The 22,013-nt window shown below is 56.9% G+C and overlaps 1 protein-coding gene across 4 annotated transcripts; it reads right to left on the reverse strand.

Moving 5' to 3' along the window:
• Nucleotides 1-1,868: 1,868 nt before the first annotated feature.
• Zfr2 (zinc finger RNA binding protein 2) lies at nt 1,869-20,361 on the reverse strand. 4 transcript variants are annotated; one of them, XM_052165682.1, is made up of 18 exons: nt 20,281-20,361; nt 15,290-15,524; nt 13,874-13,961; nt 13,168-13,448; nt 11,239-11,418; nt 10,404-10,590; nt 9,505-9,650; nt 8,633-8,752; nt 7,920-8,059; nt 7,601-7,733; nt 6,965-7,131; nt 6,355-6,529; nt 5,513-5,651; nt 4,955-5,049; nt 4,770-4,865; nt 4,240-4,351; nt 3,259-3,356; nt 1,869-2,746 (listed from the first exon to the last, which is right to left on the reverse strand). In XM_052165682.1, exons 1-18 carry the CDS (start codon nt 20,331-20,333, stop codon nt 2,564-2,566), a joined length of 2,628 nt encoding a protein of 875 aa, XP_052021642.1. In that variant the 5' UTR covers nt 20,334-20,361; the 3' UTR covers nt 1,869-2,563. The 4 variants fall into 4 exon arrangements, with proteins under 4 accessions (XP_052021642.1, XP_052021641.1, XP_052021640.1 ...); XM_052165681.1 differs by having other exon boundaries at nt 2,654-3,117; XM_052165680.1 differs by having other exon boundaries at nt 2,654-3,120.
• Between the last annotated feature and the right edge of the window lie 1,652 nt (nt 20,362-22,013).

Raw genomic sequence — 22,013 nt, forward strand, 5'->3', positions numbered from 1 at the left:
AGCCCCTCCATGTTTCTGAATTTTCTTTTTTTATTAATAAGAAAAACCTAGACCTGTTTTTTTTTTTTTTTTTTTTTTTTTTTTTTTTTTTTTTTTTTTTTTGACACAGGGCTTCTGTCTGTAGACCAGGCTGTCCTTGAACTCTGTGAGCCTCCTGCCCATGGCTCTGCTATAAAAATTTAACAAAATGCCCCTGACATAAAAGTCACCATTTTACCCTGCCTCAGCTCCTCAGCACGGAGCTCACTCGCCCTCAAAGTGCAGAGACAGAGACACCGGCGGTCTGGAGACACCTCAGTCTCCACAGCTGAGGCTCCGCCCCACACTAACTCCATTCCCTTCTCTGCCCCAGGCCCTCACCTTCGCGCTTGTGTCTCTGTAGGTCTGACTCAGACCCTGTGGAGTGTGATCCGTGTCACTGGGCATCGTGTCCTCAAGGGTCATCCACCTTGGCGCAGCGGTCAGGATATCTTTCGTGGGTGTATAATATTCTAGCGTGTGGCTGGACCACACCATGTATGCCCATTCGTCTCTTGGAGAAGTCTTTCCTGTCTCCTTGGCCAGTGAAGATCACATAACATCTTTTCAAAATGTCAGTAAAAATGGGGTGGGGGAGCCTGGGATTGGGGGTGGGGACTGCAATCGCCCTCCTGAGGAACGCCCGTTCTCTGGTTGACTCTTACTTCGAGCCAAGGTGGTCATTGAGGTCAGCAGTGACCTTGCACAAGTCGCTTCTGTCTTCCGGACCCCTCCTGCCTGGGCTAAGGCCCCGCCCACACCATGCGTCATCCGCTCCCACTCACCTTGTCTCCTAGCAACACTCCCCTGCATCCACAGCCTGGGTCCGGGTTCGCACCCTGGCGGCCCCGCCGACTCCTGCCTTATCTTGGGTCCAGCCCTGTGCTCTGGCCTCAGTTAGCCTGCACGGGGTCCCCTGCCCCATGGGAATGGGACTTGGGGCGGGAGGGTCAGATGCTGCGGTTCTTTCAGGCTTCAGCGCGGCCCAGACGGGACTCCATCTGGACCCAACTCCAAGCTCACAAAATGATGGATGTTGCTGTCTAGTCACAGAAGCTTCGTGGTTTAGGGTTGCTAGGCGGGACCGACTTAACTCTTTGTCACCTGGTGTGGACTCATCTGCCTTCCCGAGTAGGCTCGGATGGGCTTGGTGGAGAGGTTCAGTGCAGAGCAGAGCGCAGAGCGGGGTGGGGCTGGGGGAACATAGTGCTTTCACGTTGTCCCTGAGCCGGCCACCAAGGTCTGGGTTTCTGTCCCCTCCACCCGTGAGCTCTCCCAACTATGAACCGTTGTCCCCCATAACCAGACACAGAGATCAGGGCGCTGGGCGCCTCCAGGAGTTTGGTTACCCATGTGTACTTGGGTCAGCTAAACCCAGCGTCAAGCAGACGGTCTCCTGGCTGTGGTGGCCCCAATGTCCAGCTTGGCAGGGGTGGCAGTGGGGTAAGGAGAAGCCCGGGGCTAGGAGCACCCAGGGAGGGGACACTGGTCTTTGCGGGCAGGCGGAGGGCGTGTGAACCAAGGAGCCGCAGGGTAGAGTGGGCTCCGATGGCAGCAGTGCTTAGATTCGGTGTTTCACTGGAAGTGTGTGTGTTGGGGAGCTGGGGTGGTGCTAAGGAAGAGGAGAGGGAACCTGGAAGGCAGGCCAGGGGCCGTGAGTCTCCCACATTCCTCCAGGAAGCCGGAGCAGAGGACCCCATCAGGACCTGGTGGGGGTCTGGGTTCCACTAGTGAGGGTCAGTACAGTGGCAGCCACCAGGCTGCTCAGGCCCCTGGAGTTCCGCCCACACTCACAAGGCAGCCTGGTGCGGGAGACTGAGGGCTGCTGGGCACAGCCACCCGGACCCCAGGGTGAAGGACGTGAAGGCCACACTGCACATGGGCAGATCTGCTTTATTCCCCATCCCCGCCAAGTTCTGGATGATTCTACAGACTCCAGGCATTGCGCCATGTATGGGCTGGCCTTTAAAAGCCACAGGTAGAACGGAACCGGGTTGAAGCCAAGGGGTCATATTAGGGGGTCCAAAGGCGGCCTAATAGATAGAGCTGTGTCCACGCCCAGTGGTCCACAGGGTGACATGGGGTGGAGTGGACCATCTGCGGAAGGCACTCAGTGACTGGGGCTATAGGGTTGCACGGTGGGTGACAGTGTCCTCACAGCTAGTATGCAGTAAGGGGGTCTGTGTGGTGGGTTTGGGGCCTGGGGAATCTCCTTCTGTGCTCTATGCGCCTCTGCCCCCATTCTGTGACCCACAGAATCTTCTTGGCCACCCTTCCTGGCATCTCAAGGAAGCAATTCAGATCCCATTCACTTCTTATAACATCAGGGGAGTTTCAAATAGCAATTAATACCAAGGAGGCCACTGATATCTGGCTTGGGGGTGGGTGGATGACAGCCATGGGCATGGGGGTCGCCTCAGGGGGACCCCCACAGCATCGAGAATAAACCTACAGACACAATGACAAAGGCGTCCCACATCAGGAGCCAGCAGCGGAGGGAGGGACCACACCTGTTCAGGTGTGGGATGTGGAGGTGATAGCTGGCTCAAGGCAGCCCTGCTGTGCCCTGCCGGCCCCGCTTCCTCTCCCTGGTGCCCTCCTGGGCCTGACTAGCCTCCCTCATCCTCTTCCGGGCCCGGGCTCCGAGCCCGAATCTGGTCCGTGGAGGTAACTGTTCCATGTGAAGGACTTTGTGTATCTGCCGGAAGGCCACAAGACGCAGGGCACGCTGTAGACAACGGGTCCCGTCAGGGTGTGCTAGCCTAGCCCGGCCTCAGGGATCAGGCCTGCGGTCCCCACGGACCAGGGGGCTGGGTTGTTTGTTCTGTTGCTTGTTACAGTTTCTGGTGCCAGGCATGTGGCCCTGGGGAACGTCACCACCAGCTGGTGGCACAGGCTGGCCTGGAGCTCTCGGGACCCCACCTTTACTTCCTGGGTAGAGGGGCCCCAAATTCCTTGTAAGATACTCAAACCCCATGAAAGTGGCGATGTGTGGTACTTGGGTCTGTGTGGCTGAGTACTTCTTTTGAGACTGGAGCTCATGTAGCCAAGGCTAGCCTCAAACACTCTGAAGTTCTGATCCTTCCGCCTCCACCTGTACTGCTGGATGGAAGCCAGGGCTGTGTATGACAGGCGAGCCCTGAGGCCTCACACGGCCCAGGCCAGTCAGCGCTGCCTGTGGGGGTTCCCTACTCCCAGCCCCACTCCTGCATCTCGAATGTGGGAGGGGGACCCACATACCTGTGCGCTGGCGGTCAGATCTTCTCGCTGCTGTGGGGTCATGGGCTCCAGGGCGTCCTGTGGGCCTTTTTCACAAGGGTCCTGTAGCCCCGGGCCATCTGAGCCAGGAGAGGGTGGACACCCTTATGAGGGACTAGTGGGCCTCAGTGGGCCACCTTGCCATGGTCTGTGCTTTCTTTGTCTGTAGCACGCTGACCCACGGGGCCACCTCAGGCAAAGTCTGCCTTGGCAACACAGGGGGCATTACAAGGGGGCATTACAAGGGTCCCCTGTGGCACCTTTGTATTTGTGCCTGTGGGTGTGCCCCAGCCTATGTGACTACATGAAAGGCCCACATGTCAGGCCTGATCCTTGGCCCCGCTTTCCCTCTCAGAATCCAGAAACCCTGAGGGGAAATCCTTCCATCCTTCCTTCTAGGGCCCATTCCTGACCCCCCCCCCCCCGAGGGAGGGCACTGTGCACGTTTTTGTTCCTCCAACTCCTTATATAGCAGAGGCTGGCCTTCAACTCCTCAACCTCCTGCCCTTGCCTCCCGAGTGCTGGGCAGCATGTGTGTGCCAGGCCCAGACTGTGCGCTGCTGGGGATGCAACCCAAGTGGCTTCAGGTAAGTGCTCTGCCCACTGAGCCACAGCCTAGCCCCACACTGTGGCTCCGGAGTCCAGCAGAATGGACTTCTCTCGAACCCCTGCCACAGTTCCAGTGCACTTGGGCTGGGCAGGCCCACAGCACATAACACAGCCAGGAGTGTGGATGTGGTGGTGGTGGCACAGGTGATGACTGGGACAGCTCTGGTTTGGGGATGAAGCCAACTCCTGCCCTTGTCCTGCTGTGTGCCTAGAGGGTAGCAGCATGCCTCTGCCCGTTGTGCTGCAGGCTATGGGCAAGTGTGGGGGTGACCCTTCCTTCTTGGGCATGTATGTGGGCGGCCATGGCCTCTGCTGCCCATGCCTTCTCCCCCCATCTCCTGTCCCATCACTGACCTGTCAGGAGCGCACCTGTGGCCACATATTCCAGGACCCGACGCATGGCGTCCCCCGGGCTCAGGGGCCGGGGCGCACTACTCAGAACCTTCTCCACCAGCAGCTCCATGGCCTGAAGGAGATGTGGGGAGTTGCAACACGTGAAGGGACATTCTGTGGCTTGGATGATAAACAAGGCCGTGCCAGGGTGGGTGTCTGTGGCCAGCACAGATTCAGAGTCCTAGGATATGTGCTGTTAAAAGCCCTAGGGATGTCCTCTGCAGCATAGCCGGCACAGGGGACACCCTGGGTCCTCACCCTGAAGCCAGTAGGTCTGTGTGATGAGGGCCTGTACCCTTGGGACATCTGCATAGTCTGGACTTCACCTCCTAGCTTGGGGTTTAAGGTAGCAGAAAACCATGACAGTGACCCAAGGCACCTTCTCATGTTGAGGGGCCTGGTGACGCCCACCCACTCTGGGATGGTTGGGTGCTGAGGAGATACTTGACTGGCCCCAACCTGTACTTCTCCACTGTTTCCTGAGGCCTTACCCAGGCAGGCAGGGCGCCCCAGGGGGGAAGGCATCGGCACAGCTCCCTCAGAACCCTGATGACGATCACGCATGGCTGCAGGCCACTGGCTCGAGCCTTGGGGAGGAGACACTGGTTGGGGGACTCAGGCAGACCGCGGTTGGTGATTGTCCCCACTGCCGCCACCGCCCACCCTTTGACCTGACCTGGAACCACTTAGCATGGCGGAGGGCTGCCAGGGTCTCAAGGCACCTCTCCCGGTCCAGGACATCCTCTGGGTCGGACAGAGAGTCTTGTAGTCCTAGAAGGGATAGAACCCAAGTCCCTTTCTTCTGAGCCCCAGTCACACAGGGTGGCTATGCTCAGGCTGGCTGTTCTGACTGGACAGGGGCTCCCTCTGCACTCCACCCTGGCCTCTAACTCATAGTGCCCCACCCCCACCCAATGGGGGAAACTCAGGCTGATGCCACACCCAGCACCTACAACATTTCTAAGTGAGTGAGGGCCTCATAGATCTCAGATCTGGGGTCTGTTACACTGAGAGACTAATGCCCCTAAACCCCACAAGCTGTGGTGTTTCAGTTGTAGAGGACCTTCCAAGCATGTGCAAAGGCCCTGAAACACCAGTCCTTAGCTCCATTGCCCTAGACTGTGTGACTCTGCATGACCTACAGATACCATGACGACCAGGCAGGGCCTTTCTGCCCAGAGCAGGGTGACCCTGCTGTGCCTTGCAGGCTCAGGGCAGGGAGTTGGGGGTGTACCTTGTTTTACAGAGGGGTCTTCCCGCATCAGAGGTGAGGTGGCAGACACGGTGACCTTCACCCCGGGCTCTACACAGGCTGAGATCACAATGTTGGCATCATGGTCAGACGAGACCTCGTACTTGTCTTCTGCCACTATCTGGGTATAAACGTGAAAAAAAGCCACCTGACTCCAGCGGAGCGCCCGATGCACAGGAGCAGGGGCGCCACTAGCTCGTGCACCCATCTCTCCACCCTCGTGTGCTTGCTGCCAGGGTTCCAGACCCTGCATCAGGGACCTCTGTGTGACTTAAGACCCACCAGGGGAGCATCTGTATGGTAATGCTGGGGAACCTTTGCACGGAAAGAGCACCTGTTGTTCAATAAGATGTGACTTAACAGAAGAAAAAAACTGATCACAAACAAAATGTCAGGCAGGGAAAGAAAAACAAATGTCCCTTTGCACAAATCAGTCACCTCACCTCCATGTTTGTTTTTTTCGAGGCAGGGTTTCTCTGTGTAGTCCTTGCTGTCCTGAAACTCACTCTGTAGACCAGGCTGGCCTTGAACTCAGAAATCCACCTGGCTCTGCCTCCCAAGTGCTGGGATTAAAGGTGTGCGCCACCACCGCCCGGCCTCCACCTTGTTTTTTAAAGCAGGGTCTTCCACAGGCACCCCAGCTCCCTGCTTGACCAGGCTCCTGCTTCCCGAGTGCTGGGACTGCAGGCATGCACCACACCTGGCCTATGACTGGCTTTTACAGTGTCTTGAGATTCGAACTTATGTGGGAGGTGATGGAGCCAACTCCCAACCCTACAGGTCTCTCTATCCGCTGTAACTGCAGACCCTGGCCTGGCTCTTACCGACAGCTCTCGGGGAAGCTCCTGCTTGATCCTCTGCAGCAGGGAGTGTGTGGGCTTCTTAGAGCAGAGCAGGGTAAGCTGCACACTGTGGTCCCCACGAAGGACCAGGCCCTTGGCCAGAATGCCAACCCGCACCACACCCTTGAGCATCCTCGGTGGTGGGGACGCTAGGGTACTGTGGAGACAAAGAGGCAGAACTTGTCAGGAAGGAGAGAGAGACAGCAAGGGCCTCCAGGGTGCAGCACTCCTGAGTTCCAGGGACCTGGCCCCTCTACAGGGGACACAGATGGGAAATGAAATGTACTGCTGCACCCCAATGCCCATCCTGCAGCCCACAGAAGCAGTCTGGTCCCTGGCAAGGGCGGACACCTACGTATGGTCTATCTGCTGTCCAGCTATCTATGAGTGATGGGCCTATCTGTGTACCTACCTATCATCCCTATATCTGAAACAAGGGCTTACTGTGTAGCAATCCTCCTGTTTCAGCTTCCTGAGTACTGGAATCACCAAGCCCCACACACAGGGAGACAGGGTAAGAGGGATTTCTCTGTCACAAGCCTGGCAGAGGGGTCTGAGACAAAGCAGTGGGGCAGAGCCCTGTGGCACCAACCCGTGCTGGCTGCTCTCCTCGGCCAGCGTGTCTGACACCAGTCTGAGGGCTCGCTCTGTGTGGGACACGGCCGTCTGGATCGCCTGCAGCTCTTCCTCGGTGGGGTAGATGGACGCATGCTTACACATGACGTGACGGTCATCGCTGCTCTCTGGCCGACGCCCTGACTGTGGGGAGAGCCACCCTCATCAAGGGTGGGCTGGGGACAAGACATCAGCCCTGGCAGGACTTCGGGGAGTGTTGAAGGGTCAAGCAGACTGCAGGAATGTGTGCAACGGTGTGTGGCCACTGACCAAGCAGGCCCCACAGGGAGCACATGCAGGGACTTGGGTCCGAATGGGGCAGCTCTCCCCTCACAACATTCTTCCATTTCCGGGCCAGAGGCTAAGAGCCACACAGGGCGTGTCCTCCTCGAGCAAGAGGCCAGCCTTGGGTGCCTGCTCAGCTGTGAGGACAGACACTTCTGAAGGCTGGAGGGAGCCACAGTGTGGGACAGACATGTGACCCGAGGCTCCAAAGGTCTGACGTGCCACACTGGACCCCCAGCACTGGGTAGTCTTCAGGGTCCTGAGCCCTCTGAGGGGCTCTCGAGGCCTGGTGGGTACTAAGTGTCCTACATGTTACACCAGCACCCACCTGGCGCCGCGTGGTGGCCATCCCTGGCCTGGGAGTGGGAGCTGGCAGTGCCCAGGCGGGTGACCCAGGAGGCTGCTCCTGAACCTCGGGTTGTGGAGGCTCCTCAGACTGCCTGCTCTGCTCTTCGTGCTGCCTGTGGGGACCAGATAGGGACACAGGGATGTGGGGGACAGAGACCTGGGAGCATCAGAAGTCAGGGGTCATGTGGCATCAGAGGTCAGGGGTCATGCGGGCATCAGAGGTCATGGGATACAGAGAAGGTAGGGATTGTCAGATGCCGAAGGACTATGAGGAGTCCAGGAGGGAACACCATGATCACCTCAGCTCAGAGTTCCAGCTCCTCGCATCCTCCAGTCGCGCCTGTGCCTGCTGCCGCTGCTTCTGCAGCCGCTTGGCCAGTACCCTCTGCATGGGGCCGCTGGGCCGGGCGGCCACCGGAAGTGTAGGGTCCACTTTCTTCTGCAAAGGTAAAGTCAGACAGATGGTGATGCCGGAGAGGACAGGTGGGCAGCCACCTCACAGGCACAGAGAAGCCCCAACTAACATCCACTTTTCTTACAGATTCACGGGCCTCTACCACAGTGGCAGCAGGGGGGAAGTGCTGCCCATAGCCCACAGTAGCCGAAATGGGGCATTTTGGGAAAATGTCTTGCCCAGGCTCTGGAGTGACTGACTGCTTAACTGCTTTGGGCCACTTCTGTTCACTCAGTGCAGCTGGCCCAGCACTGTGCAGGGTTCAGCCACCAATTGGCATGCTCTGTCTGTCCTGGTTCGCTAAAAACACTCAGCCAGTGAGGAAGGGGCAGCAGGGTGGGGCTCCTGGGTGTCCCGGGCTTTGGGCATCTGCAGTGAGCAGCAAAGCTATGGATGTCTCTGCCTGCCCACCCTACTATAACCCCCCACTCCTCACTCCCCACACTTCCACCTATCTCTTCCATCCATGCACCCCTCTCTATCCGGTTCCTCTCCTCACCAGCCACCTCCCCCACCCTGGCAGCCCTGGCCAGCCTCTGGCGCCCCTGCTGGACACACTCTGTACTGCAGCCGGTGCCTGCGTCCGGTCAGGTGCATGTCTCTGGCGTTCCGGTCGTTGAAGCTGCATTCGCAGAGCTTGCATCGGAGGCGGATCACCTTCCCCTCGTCATTGCACACCTAGGACAGAACACGGCTCAGCCTCCTTCCGGCCAGCCCTGATGCCCTGGAGGATGCTGGACGGCTAGACACCAGGACGTTGAGCCTCCCCACGGGACTAGCAGGGGTGTGTCATCCAAAGAAGTGGCTTTGAAAGCCCCTAACCTGTCCCTTCATCCTCTTAAGCCCCGCCCCCGCCCCAGGGCGAGAGAGCCACCCAACGCCTTGTGGGCTACCTGGTACTCTCTTTGTCCCCATGATCAAGCAGCAGGCCACTCCAGCTGGCTCTAACTAGCAAGCACTGCACTGGACCGAAGTAACACTGGTGTTACTGGGGCAGTGGCCATGGACCCAGCTGTGAGCGGAGAGCTTGTGCAGGCAACTCCCGACCCTGTTTGTGCGGTGGCCAGCCAACCGAGGCTGGCGCAGCACTGACCAAGGACCCTGGGACTGGCACTCATAAACTAGGACTTCAGGGCGGAGGAGACCAGTTTGATTCTTCCAGGCAGAGCTGGCGGAGATGTGAAGCCATCTGAGGTGGACAGAGCCTGACTCTGTGGCACCCAGGACTGGAACAGTGGCCCTCAGGCCGAGTAGGGCTGGACAGGAGGGTCTTGGTGCCCTGGGTGAGTTTTCCCACACCCTTGTGTGGAAGGTGGACATGTGGATGGGCCGGCACGGTAGCCCCATTCTCAGAACCACAGCAGGTCAAAGCTGAGCAGACCCTTGGTGCTCTGCCACCAAGACTCAGTGTCCCGGCGGCAGCTGCTCACCTCCTCAACATACTCTGTGCCCACTGGCTCCATGTCTCCAGAGCTCCCCGGAGCTTCCCCAGGGCCTCCCCTGGTGGCCTCCGCCTTGAAGTGTGGTGGCTGCCTGTCTCCAGGTCGGCTGCGCATCGTCTGCCACTCAGGTGACCCTGCCAGAAACCATGGTCGGCTGCAACCTCAGGCCTGCCCTGTCCCTTCCTCACATGCCACGGGGCTCTAACCTAGAGGGGGCTGGCCACTCCCTCTTGTGGAAACTACCATGAGCCACATGGAATCCTACAGCCACAGAAGGACAGGCCTCGATGCCACACAAGCCAAGAGCAAAGACAGAGAGAGAGCGCGGCCCAGCAAATGGCCACTGCCCATCTGATGCAGACGGGCCACCTTGGGAGAACTCCAAAGGAGTGACCTTCCATTCAAGCTAAGTTTTCACAAAACTGGTGGCACACACCTGGAATCCTGCGCTCAGAAGGATGAGGCAGGAGGATTATCAATCAGTTCCAGGTCACCATGGGTTACACATTGTGATCCTGTCTCAAAAATCAAGAGCTGGCAGGGTGTGGTGGTGCATGCCTTCAGTCCCAATCTTGGGAGGCACAGGCAGGAAGATCTCTGTGAGTCTGAGGCCAGCCTGGTCTACAGAGTGAGTTCCAGGATGACCAGGGCTACACACAGAAACCCTGTCTTAAAAGCAAAACAAAACAAAACAAAAAAACCAAAACCCAAAACAACCAAGAAACCCTTGCACCTAAATATCCAAAAGCTGGGGGCGGGCTCAGGGGCGGAGCTCAGGGGCGGGCTCAGGGGCGGAGCTCAGCGGAAGAGCTCCTGCTCAGATTCCCCCAGTGAGGACGCTGGATTCAGTCATCTTTTCACACCTATAGGACTGTGGAGACCTGTACCCTTGCGTGAAGCTGTAGATCCCTTGGCTGGTGCTGGCCGGCCTTGGGTGTGTGAGCTGTGACGGGCATGAGCTTCCTGCTTGACTGAAATCTCAGGGGTGCTGTCCAAACCTCGGGTGTAGGTGATGCTCCGGGGCGTGGGCTCGGAGGGAATGGGCTTCCCTAGCCTGGTGTGCAACTTGAAGACCTGCAATGGATCCCACAGAGGGTTTGGGAGACAAACAGTGAACTTCATACTCACAGGCTGCTGGAGAGAATGTGGTGGGGTGTGCCCTGCTTTCTCTACTCTGTGGAAACCTCCCCCTCAAAAAAAAATATCCTGGAGCCACCTCCTGCCTACAGCCCCATTTCTCAGATGTGGCACCCCCTTCTCTTTCCAACACTCACACCAACATACTCTGGCTCCCAAGCCTGTGAGCGGGTGTGCATGGTTTGGGGGAGCCCCACCTCTCTCCTCCCTCCTCCCTCCCTTCCTCCCTCTCTCTCTCCCCCCACACACAGACACATACACACAGAGGCACACAGACACACATGTGCACACACACTCAGATACAGACACACATGCGTGTACACATACATACACACAGACACAGACATGCGTGCACTGTCTCTCTCTCACACACACACACAAACACATACACACTTGCGCACACTCCTGGCTGCAGCCATACTCTGGCCATCACCTGAGGTCTCCACCTCCAGCTACATCAGAACATGTTCAGTCACAGTCATCATGGCCCCCCATCACGACGACTTCTCCCACCCGCACCCAGCACCTGCTCAGAGGTGGTGGGAACTGGCTGCTGGTGCTGCTGCTGGCCCGGAACACTCATACCTTCTGGTGCCTGGCTCCCCTCATGTGGGCAGCGTAGGCGTCGGCCCCTGTGCAGGACACAGCGCACAGGCCACAGTGGAGGCTCTGGGATCCTCTAGGGCCCCCACTAGGCTGTGTGCCGCTCCTCTGAGCCGCCTGCTTCTTCCGGTGCTTCTGCCCTTCCAGGTGGTCCCGATAGGTCTGGAACAAAGAGTAGGGAGGCCTGATGGGAGGCGGGGGGCTTACCGGAAACCACACTCATCTGCAGGCTGCACAGCTGACTAGGAGGAGCTCAGCAACACAGGGTCCCTGGCTTTCTCTGCCACTCCTGCCCTGTTAAGAGTCAGGGCCTGCAGGACACAACAGTGTCTCTTTCCCCCGACCAAATAAACTCCAGCAAGGATTTTCAAGGAAATGTTCACCCAGGGTCCTATCTTGTATGGGAGCAGGGGCTGCCCCCAAACAAAGCCTGGCCTTTCCAGGCTTTGGCTGAAGCTCGGGGTCAAGGACATGAGCTCTGTCCCCAGAACCTCAGGAGCTGTTCTCTGAGGACTCGGGAGGTAGACAGAGGCAGGAGCATTAGGAGTTTCAGGTCATCCTCAGCTACATAGCAAGCTCAAGACTAGCCTGGGCTACAGGAACCCATCCTTAAACACAAAACAAGCTTGGTGTGGTAGGGCACGCCTTTAATCCCAACACTTGGGGGGCAGAGATAGGCAGATTTTTTTTTTTTTGAGACAGGGTTTCTCTGTGTAGCCCTGGCTGTGCTGGAACTCATTCTGTAGACCAGGCTGGCCTTGAACTCAGAAATCCACCTGCCTCTGCCTCCCAAGTGCTGGGATTAAAGTGCCACCACTGCCCGGCCAGCGGATTTGTTTGAGGCCAGCCTGGTCTACAGAGTGAGTTCCAGGGCAGCCAAGGCTACACAGAGAAACCATGTCTCAAAAAAAAAAAAAAAAAAAAAAAAAAAAAAAAAAAAAAAGAGAGAGAGAGAGAGAGAGAGAATAATGAACGAGGTCCCCCTTTCAGAGCTGCCTGGGGAACGTGACACACTTGCACACAGCTGCAGGCACGTGATTTCACAGAGCTCTTCCACATGGGGGCTCTGCAGAAGAGAAATCCACAGATCAGGGCCACATCCGGGCTTAGGAGACCACAGAGCTAGACCACTCAGCCCATGTCGGCCAAAAAAAGCCTCTGTTCTTAGACTTTTGAAAGCTGGGCCAGCCCTGGCCAAACGCCTGGTCGCTGAAAGAGGACTGAAGACGACCCAGAAACAAACGATGCGGGGGCGGGGCGGGTGGGGTGGGGCGGGGCGGGGTGTTAAAATGAAGAGGGCGCAGAGTCAGGAGGAGCGCATGCTCAGAGCAGCTTCAGCTACAGAGCAAGTGCGCAATACTCTCGATAGCAACCAGTGTGTGCACACACACGCCTGTGTCTGTGTGCCTTTATCTGTGTCTGGGTTTCTCTCCCTCTGTGTGTTTATGTCTGTGTGTAGTGTGATGTATGTATGTGTGTGCACGCGGGAGCGTGTGTGTTGCCAAGGCAGACTCTGACCTCAAGGCTCTCTAGAAACCAGCCTATGATGCTGACAGGTTATTTCTCAGTGCTTTCTTTTCTATTCCATTCTTTATACATCTAATTTTAATTTTCTGTGTGGGGAGTGTCGCCTGTGTCTGTGCACTGTGTGCCTGAGGTGGCCAGCAGAGGGCGCTGTGGTCACAGGTACAGGATCCGCCTCGTGGGCCTGGGAACCAAACCCGGGTCCTGCAGAGGAATTGTGACAAGAGGCTCACCATACCCAGACTGGCCACACACTCACCGCGTAGCTGAGGATGGCCTGAATTCCCCCATCCCCCTGCTTCCACTGCGGTGTGACAGGCCTGCCACACCTGCCACTATAGTTTTTGATGGACGGTGACAAGGAGCCGTCCAGCTGCCAGTCCTGACCTGCGGCCCCGCGCAGCTGACCCTGCAGACCTCGCAGTAGTGCATGGAGGGCGGCCTGGGGCCCGCCTTGGGCTTCGGCAGTTTGTCTAGAAACGGCAGCGCATCGCTGGTAAAGGTGGGGTCCCAGGGCCCGAGGACAGGGCCACCCCACGGGTCTGAGCCCACGGGGGCCGGCGGCGGGGACGGCGCCTGCAGCTTCTGCGGGGTCCGCTGGGAGGAGGGCGGAGGACGCTGCGTGCCGGGTGACACCGAGTCCGAGTCAGGGCTGCGGGAGCTTGGTCCTAGGAGGGAGAGATGGGGGTGGCAGGGTGAGGTACAGGCTCAGCCAGCTACCCCTGGCAGCAGGTCCACAGCGTGTTTAACTGCACTGCAGCCCAGGCTGGACTCCGGTGATCTGAGTGGTTGTAGCGCCTGGACAAATCTCAGGCTAGCGGATCAACCTTCCCTGTGCAGGTCCAGCTGGGCTGCAATGGCTCCAGCCAAGTTTGCAGTGCTTGCAAGCCAAGCCTGATGGTCTGAGCTCCATCCCAGGGACCCTCATGACCAGCCTCCTCCTCCCTCCTCCCGGGCACAGGGCTGTCCTGCGTGCCCCGTGCTGACTTACACGTGGCCCCTTGTGTGTTGTTTAAGCAACCCTCCGACCGACCGACCGACCGACCGACCGGCCCGTGCTTCCCAGCCCTTCAGAAAAATCCCCACAGCCCACCTGGCCTGCAGAGCGACCTGGCTGGCCGCTCCCGTGAGTCTGTGCGGCTCTTGGTGGTTGCCTTCTCTTGGTAGCTGTGACCGTCCTCCTGGAGGGTTCCATAGGACAGGAACACAGGGAAAAAAGCAGCTCAGGAAGGTGGGCGGGAGGCTGAGGGGAGCAGTAGGGTGGGACACTGCGGGAGGGGGAGGAAGCAGTGTGGTGTGCACAGCCGGCTGCCCCCAGGGTTGGACCCTGATCATCCAATGACATGTTTGATGAGACAAGCTGACCTTTCATAGGCCAGGCTGACCTCGAACTCTCCACTTAGCCAAGAATGATGTGACTCCCCTGTCTTTACCTCTGGGGTGCTAGGAAGGCAGGAGTTGCCCCTAGGCCCAGCATATGTAGTTAGTGCTGGGGACAGAACCAATAGCTTTGTGTGTGTTGGGTGAGTTTGCTTCTCAAGGAGTGTGACAGTGACACAGGGATGAAAGACAGGGAAGGGGAGGAGAAGGAGTTCTCCCTTTGCCACAGAGCGGCAGATGCTCTCTGACAGGTGCGGTGCAGATGGCCCACCGAGGCACCCCAGCCCACAGGGTGAGCCACCTCTCTCTCCCTGGGACCTGTTCACTCCGCTGCCCGTCAGAGCTACCCAGATCTACGGCAGGCTCTCACAGCCACAAGCCGCCAGGATGGCAGAGAATGCCAGAGTTGCACGGGCTGGGGGGTGTCTGACCTCCTCCTGGGGGCCTCACAACCCTCCTGCTTTCACCCCTACTCGAATAACATCCCAGCTCTGCTTCCCAACTGCCAGGCCCAAATCCGCCCCAGTGTGGGAGCTGCGGGCCTGAGTCTAGGCGCCCCAAGTATTGGCAGTGAGAGTCAGGGATGAGAGGTGGGCGGCAGGAGGAGTGGCTGTGGGAGGGAACCCTCAGTTCCAGCACCCCCAGGAGAGCTGCCTGATGGAGGAGGTCCTGCCACAGCCATCGTAGGCACACCCCAGCAGCCACCGCCAGGCTGGACCACTGCTCTGTACACCCCAGCGCCCCCAAAGTGCTCTGGGCTCCTTGGGAGGTACTAATGTGATGGTTCCTGTCATTCCAGAGCATGTCTTGTCCCTAGAAATACAACTACGGCATAGCTGACCATCAGGGACATCATGCATGGCCCCAAGCAACACTGATGCATTTCCTGGTGGTGTGAGCAGTGGGATGGTCAGTGGTTACAGCGTCTACTCTCACAGAGGATCCAAGTTCAGTTCCCAGCCCCCCACTCAGTGGCTCACAACTATCTGAACCCCGGTGCCAGAGCATCTGATACCCCTCTCTGGCCTCCACAGGCACTGTATACACACACAGACACACATGCAGGCAATGCACACGTACATGTAAAGATTTAAATATAACCCTGTTGCATGGGATAGTGCTATGGTACCTGGTGGGCGGATGCAGAGGAAGGCACAGGACCCCCAGGCCGGCTGCTAGATGTGGGGCCCTGGCTGGCATGGGGCTGGGAGCAGTTATACCCCACTGTGACTCCTCCTCCAGGCGCAGGTGGCTGGCTGGCAGGGGCCAGGGCCAGGCTGGTGGTGCTCTCCATTTTGGGGGTAGACTGCACACTGCAGCTGGCTCCAGTAGCCATGAGGGGGAAGGTGTAGGACGGCTGGGTGCTAGAGCCACCAGAACACAAATGAGAGGGTGGGTTAGCTGGGTCCCCACTGTACAAGACCCCCAGAGCAGGTACTGGGCCGGGCCAGCCTCTCTCTGCTATGGGACCAGACCAGAATCACTGTCCCCAGAACTTGCACTAAACAGATCTGGCCAGCAAGCCCGGGATCCTTTTGTGTCAGTCCCTCCAGCATCAGGAACATAGGTGTATATCACCACAACCAATATTTTACATGGGCGCTGGGGATTTGAACGTGGGTCTTCACACTGATGTGCCACGAACTTACACCAATTGCAAGGTTGTCTCTCCTGTATGGCTTGATATTCAGCCCCAGCCCAAGAAACCCAGGTAGCTGAAGGCACCTGCAAGCAGGCGTGGTGCTGCAGGCCTGGGATCCCAGCTGTCCTGGGTACTTTTACTTTGTGCATATGGATGCTTTGCCTGCAATGCTTGTGTAGCTGGTGTCCAGAGGGCAGCAGAGAGCTCCAGGCTCCACAACTGCAGGCAGAGACAGCGACTCACTCCCACCAGAGGGCAGCAGAGAGCTCCAGGCTCCACAACTGCAGACAGAGAGTGAATCACTCCCCCACCAGAGGGCAGCAGAGAGCTCCAGGCTCCTCAGTTGCAGGCAGAAACAGCGAATCATCTCCCATCCCCCCTCCACACCCTTCCCCCTCCCCCCAAGGGCAGCGCTGCTCTGAACCCAGCCATCTCTCCAGCCCCTTATTTTGGGCAGGGCCCCCACTGCCTCGATCGCTGGGTAGATGGCACCAACAGTCACCAGTCTGTCTGGCTGCACCATGGAAGCCCTCCGGAGAGGCTGGGGATGTGATTCTGTTTGAGGGGTCTGGTGGCACAAAGAACCCAGCCCAAAGCCACGCACTCTACCCACAGGAAGTGGCCCCAGAGGCAGCTTAGAAAATCCCTGGCTGCCTGAGAGACGTCGGAGAATCCAGGTGGGGGCAGGAGATGCTGAAGGTGTGTGACCCTGACATTCTATGGTATCACCGTGAGTTCCCTGTATCAATAAAAACTGGCATCACAGCTGAGGGCTCCTAAGCGTCTGTCCTTGGGGATCGTGAGAGATCAGACATTATCGCCATGGCAATCGTATCCAGAGCTCAAAAACTGGCTTAGATCAGAAGCTGCCAGAGGGGGCCAGGTGACACCTAGAAGGCCCAGCTGCTGCTGGCTGGTGGAGTTGAGGTCTTGATGACAGGGAGAGGCCTTTGGAGTGTCTCCAGGGGACAGGGAGTGGACACGTTTTCCTGAGTAGCTTCACGTCAAATCAACACAGGCTAAAGTCATCACAAAGGGAGCCTCACGTGAGAAAAGCCTCCATAAGATCGGCTGCAGGCAAACCTGCAGTGCGTCTTCTTAGTGACTGCTGGGGAGGGCCCAGCCCACTGTGGGTGGTGGTCCTGGCTCTAACGCAGGCTGAGCAGGCCATGGGAACCAGCCAGTAAGTAGTGCCCTCCATGCCCTCTGCATCGCCTGTTTTCAGTAAGGGACAGCGGTGTGAAGCCATAGGCCGAGCTGAACACTTTGTGCCCGGACTTCCTTTGGCGATGGATTTTCACCATGGCAACAGTGACCTAAGACAAATGGTGCCAGGCTCATGAGTTGCTGAGACAGACCCTACCGTGTTCTACAGGGGACTGAGAAGCTGTCAAGAGAATTAGGGAGATGCTTTTCCCAGATGGTGCAGGGTGCCGGGCCTGTGAGGTTCACAGGGAGTAAAGACCACATGGGGCCATTTGCAATTCTGAACTAAGAGTCTGTGGTTCTGGTCTGCGTGGAAAGAAAGAGACCAGCATCACTGAGGTGAAGTCTTCTGGGAAGTGTTTCCTGAGGGCCAGCACACAGCTGTGTTCCAGAGGTAGCTAAGGCTGTACCTCAGGCTGGCAGCTGAATTTAGTCAGAGTCATCCAGGTGGTACTGGTTTTGAAGGCATGAATGGGGCATGGAGAGCCACTGGTGACAGTGCAGCCACAGTGGCAGTTCATGGCCCCGGAATGAAGTGGTCAAGGAAAGACGTTAAGGCTTGGCACCGTGAAGGGAGCCTATGAGAGGCTACTGGCAAAAGTGAAGCCCAGCCACACACAGAGGTCACAGTGTTTGGAGTGCCAGTGCCATGGGATGACCACCGAGACCAGCAGCAGCCGGGGTAGAACAGAGCCAGCCAGAGCTTAGAGGACAAACTGTGTGTGCTACAGGGGCGCAGCCCAGATGACAGGATCCTGAGTTATCTACATTGGTGAAACAGTTTTCGCCTTGCTCTGCTTTTGACCTTGTCTTGGTTCATTCCTCTTGGAACCCACAGTTGAGACACTTGGAATTTTTTAAAGAGATTTTGGAGGGTTTTTTTCTTTTTTTAGAAACTGAGTTTTTATACATTTAAAAAGTGTTTTTTTTTTGTTGGTTGTTTTGTTTTTGTTTTTGTTTTTTGAGACAGCGTTTCTCTGTATATCCCTGGCTGTCCTGGAACTCACTTTGTAGACCAGGCTAGCCTCAAACTCAGAAATCCACCTGCCTCTGCCTCCCAAGTGCTGGGATTAAAGGTGTGTGCCACCACTGCCTGGCTAAAAAGATTTATTACTTTTACTTTTTTGTTGTTGGTTTTTTGGTTTTTGGTTTTTTCAAGACAGGGTTTCTCTGTGTTGCCCTGGCTGTCCTGGAACTCACTTTGTAGACCAGGCTGGCCTCGAACTCAGAAATCTGCCTGCCTCTGCCTCCCAACTGCTGGGATTAAAGGCGTGCGTCACCACTGCCCAGCTACTTTTACTTTTTGTGTGGTGTTTCTTTGCCTGCATGTCTGTCTGTGAACCACATGTGTACCTGGTGCCTGCAGAGGCCAAAAGGGGGTGTCAAGACCCCTGGAGTCACAGGTGGTTATGAGCTTCTATGTGAGGGTGCTGGGTGCCGAACCCAGGTCCTCTGAAATGACAGCCAGTGCTCTAACCACTGGGCATTTCTCCAGCTCCGAAGAGACTAAATTTTTTTATATTATTATTATTATTATATTATTATTGGATTTTGGAGACATGGTTTCTCTGTGTGGTCCTGGCTGTCCTGGAACTCACTTTGTAGACCAGGCTAGCCTCAAACTCAGAAATCCGCCTGCCTCTGCCTCCCAAGTGCTGGGATGAGAGACTAAATTTTAAACTGCTTGATTTGTAAGGCAGTTTGCAGTATGTTTTGTATTGTGATATTTATTGACAAGAGATCTTGAGGACTGAAGTTATTGCTAAATCGTGTCGTATCGGTGTGTCAATTTGACAAAGGTCAAATGTGTTGAACAGTCTCATCAATGTGACACCAGCTAAAGTCATCCGAGAGGAGGGAACCCAACTGAGAGAATGCCTCCATAAGATCTGCAGGAAACCTGTAGGTGTTTTCTTAATTAGTGATCAATGGGGAAGGGGCCCACTGTGTGTGGGGCCACCCCTGGGCTGTGGTCCTGGGTTCTACAAGAAGCAGGCTGAGCAAGCCATGGGGAGCCAGCCAGCCTCTGTGGCCTCTGCATCAGCTCCTGCCTCTGGGTCCAGCCCTGTGTGAGTTCCTGTTGTGGTGATCCTTTCTTCCCCAGCCTGCTGTTGATTGGAGCGTTTTCTTTTCTTTCTTTCTAACATTTGTGTATTTGTATGTCGTGCTATGGCCGTGTGCTATGACTTGCCTGAATCACAGGCCTGGATCTCTGGTCCCCACAGCACCCCTCTCACCAGCTCTTGGCCCTGCTGTGTTGTCACTGCAGCAGTGACCCTGACCAAGGCGCCCGTAAAGAGGGCTCGGCCCAGCTGCCAGCCCAACTCCTCACACACCCAAGCTCCCTTTCCTCCTGACTCGGTACTGACATTCATTTGTCCATTTACTTAGAGACAAGGTCTCCTTACGTCCCTCAGCCTAGCCTCATGCTCACTGTAGTTCAGACTAGCCTTGAACTCACACACACACACTCACACACACACACACACACACACACACACAGCCTCAACTTTTCTCCTCAGAGATTGGATTGGAAGCCAATGCTACCTCCCTGTGCTTTACTGACTTCTAAAGACCAGAGCCTCACTCCACCCTTCCTGGCTCAGCCCCCCCCCCCCACATTAGACACAGAACCCCAAATTCCATCCCCATCTGGAGAGTCCTCCATCTGTTAGGGACCCCAATTCATCCCTATCTGGAGGGTAACCCATCTTTCAGAGACCAGAACCCCCAAACCATGCTCACCTGGAGGGTCCCCCATTCATCAGGGGCTGGAACCCCCAATTCAGACCCATCTTCAGGGTCCCCCATCCACTACACACCAGAACCCCAGACTCCCATCCCCATCTCAAAGGTCCTCCGTCCATCAGGGACTAGAACTCTTGACTCCATCCTTGCCTGGAGGATCCCCCATACACCATACATCAAACACCAAACACTCCAATTCTATCCATCAGGGGCCAGAACACCCTACCCCATTCCAGCTTGGAAGGTTCCCCAAGGTCTCAGGTCCTCTCTGAGGTCAGTCCCCTCCCCCAACTCTGTCCTCCATCCTCAGTCCCCACCCTCCCCAGCCAGGTCGGTCCCTGAGGCTGGTCCTATGTGTCCACAGGGTCCCCGCCCCCACCCAGCCTGTCACTCCCCGGACTCCCCGCCCCGCCTTCCCGCGGACCCCAGGGACTGTCGCCCCGCCTCGGGCCCGCCCCGCTCCCCGTGACTCACGACCGAGTCCCGCGGGGTTGGGGCGCCTCGCCACCCACGGGGCTCGTTACCTGGACGACGGGCTGCTGCCCCGCGCGAGGCCGGAAGAGCTGCTAGCCGCCATGTCCGCGTCCCCCGGAGCCCACGGGAGTGACGTCAGGCCCCTGCCCCCGACGCACTGCCCCGTGCTTGTTCAAGCCCCGCCCCGCCCCTGATCGAACCTGCCTGCTCTAGTCCCAGAGAGCCTCAGCCTGACCCCGCCCCCTGACCAAGCTCCGCCCCCTTCTCAGGACCCTCCCCCTAACACAGGTGCCTCTATGATGCTGAAAGGACCTCTTGGGGAAGTCAGTTCTACCCCTGGTCTGCCATCGGGCATGTGGAGTCCCAGGGATCAAAGATGGAACTTCAGTTGTTGGGTTTGACTGATGCACCCCGCCACCCTCCTCATCTCTTCTGTGAAGCAAGGCGGAGAGCTGGCTGATTCTTGGACAGACAGCTTGGGAATCTCAAGGCTGAGAGGTCGGGTGGGTGGCCCGTGACCATCCTTGTCCTGAGCGTGTGTGGCCTCCAAGGCTCACGGCTCTAGGTGTGTAGTCCACGTCTCTCTAGAAGGCAGGGGACTGTGGCAGTTTCTCTGAGTTACACATAATCTCTTCACCTATTGTTTGTTGCAAGCCCTGTGCCCTTGGCTTTTGACCCCGGGAGTCCAACAGCTTCCGACATGACCTAGAAGGATGCATACTGATTTACCAGTGCTAAAGGAAAATGGAGTAATAGCCCAGGAAATGGAAGGAAACCCAGATGCCTACTCGGACTTGGATGGATGGCCCCTGAGGGCAGCATGTCAGGAACATGAGTCAGACACAAAAGCACACTCAGGCCAGGGTCTCACTCCCAGGCGATTCTCCAAGTCCTCAGACTGACAGACACAGGAAGTGGGATACGGGAGGTAGGGAGCTGATGGGCATAGTGTGGGATGGAACTCAGCTGTAGTGTGGGTAGATGGAAGACTCTGAAAGTGGATGGGAGTTCGGCCACACTGATGGGTGAATTTTCGCTCAGCCTCAGTGAGACGAGCAGCCACACATTCTCCATGGTGGAAAATGCCTAGAACAAACCTATAGTCGGGAAGAGATAGCGAATGTGATCTACACTCACATGTGATTATATGAACGCCGGAGATGCGAGAGCACCAACAGCATAGGCAAAGGCCCTGGGGCAGGGAGGAACTTGATGTGCTCACAGAATGTGCAGAAAGAACCTCGGAGATCCACTGCTGTGTGGGGCCTTACATTAGTTACCTAGAAAAATAAGAATGTACAGTAACTGAGTGGAGTGGGGGTTAAACCCCAAACATTTATTCTCTCATGCTTTCAGGGACCAAAGTCTGGGCGATTAGTTCTTTATGGACACTGGGAAGATCCTTCTCTGCTCTCTTTTACTTCTGGTAACGTCTGGAAATCAACCACAGTTCTCAGCTGCTAAATCCAATCGCCAGCTTAATCTGCATTTCCCCCAAGAACCTTGTCATGCTAGGCAGAGCTGTGCCCCTGACCATGCTCTCAAACCCTCACTGGGGGATTCTAGTCAGAGACTCCATACCTGACCATGTCCTCTGACGGCGGCCCCACCTCTCTTTAAATGTGTGTGTGTGTGCGCGTGCGTGCGCGCGCACGCGCATGGGTCGATGCACATGCAGAGAGCAGAAGTTGACATCTATGGCGCTCCGATTGATTTCAGTTAGCTCCAGCCTCCTTCTGTGCCTGTTTCAGGCTGGCACTGCCAGTGCACACAGCCATACTAG

Source organism: Apodemus sylvaticus, chromosome 20, assembly GCF_947179515.1.
Source record: "Apodemus sylvaticus chromosome 20, mApoSyl1.1, whole genome shotgun sequence".
Classification (NCBI taxonomy): Eukaryota; Metazoa; Chordata; class Mammalia; order Rodentia; family Muridae; genus Apodemus; species Apodemus sylvaticus.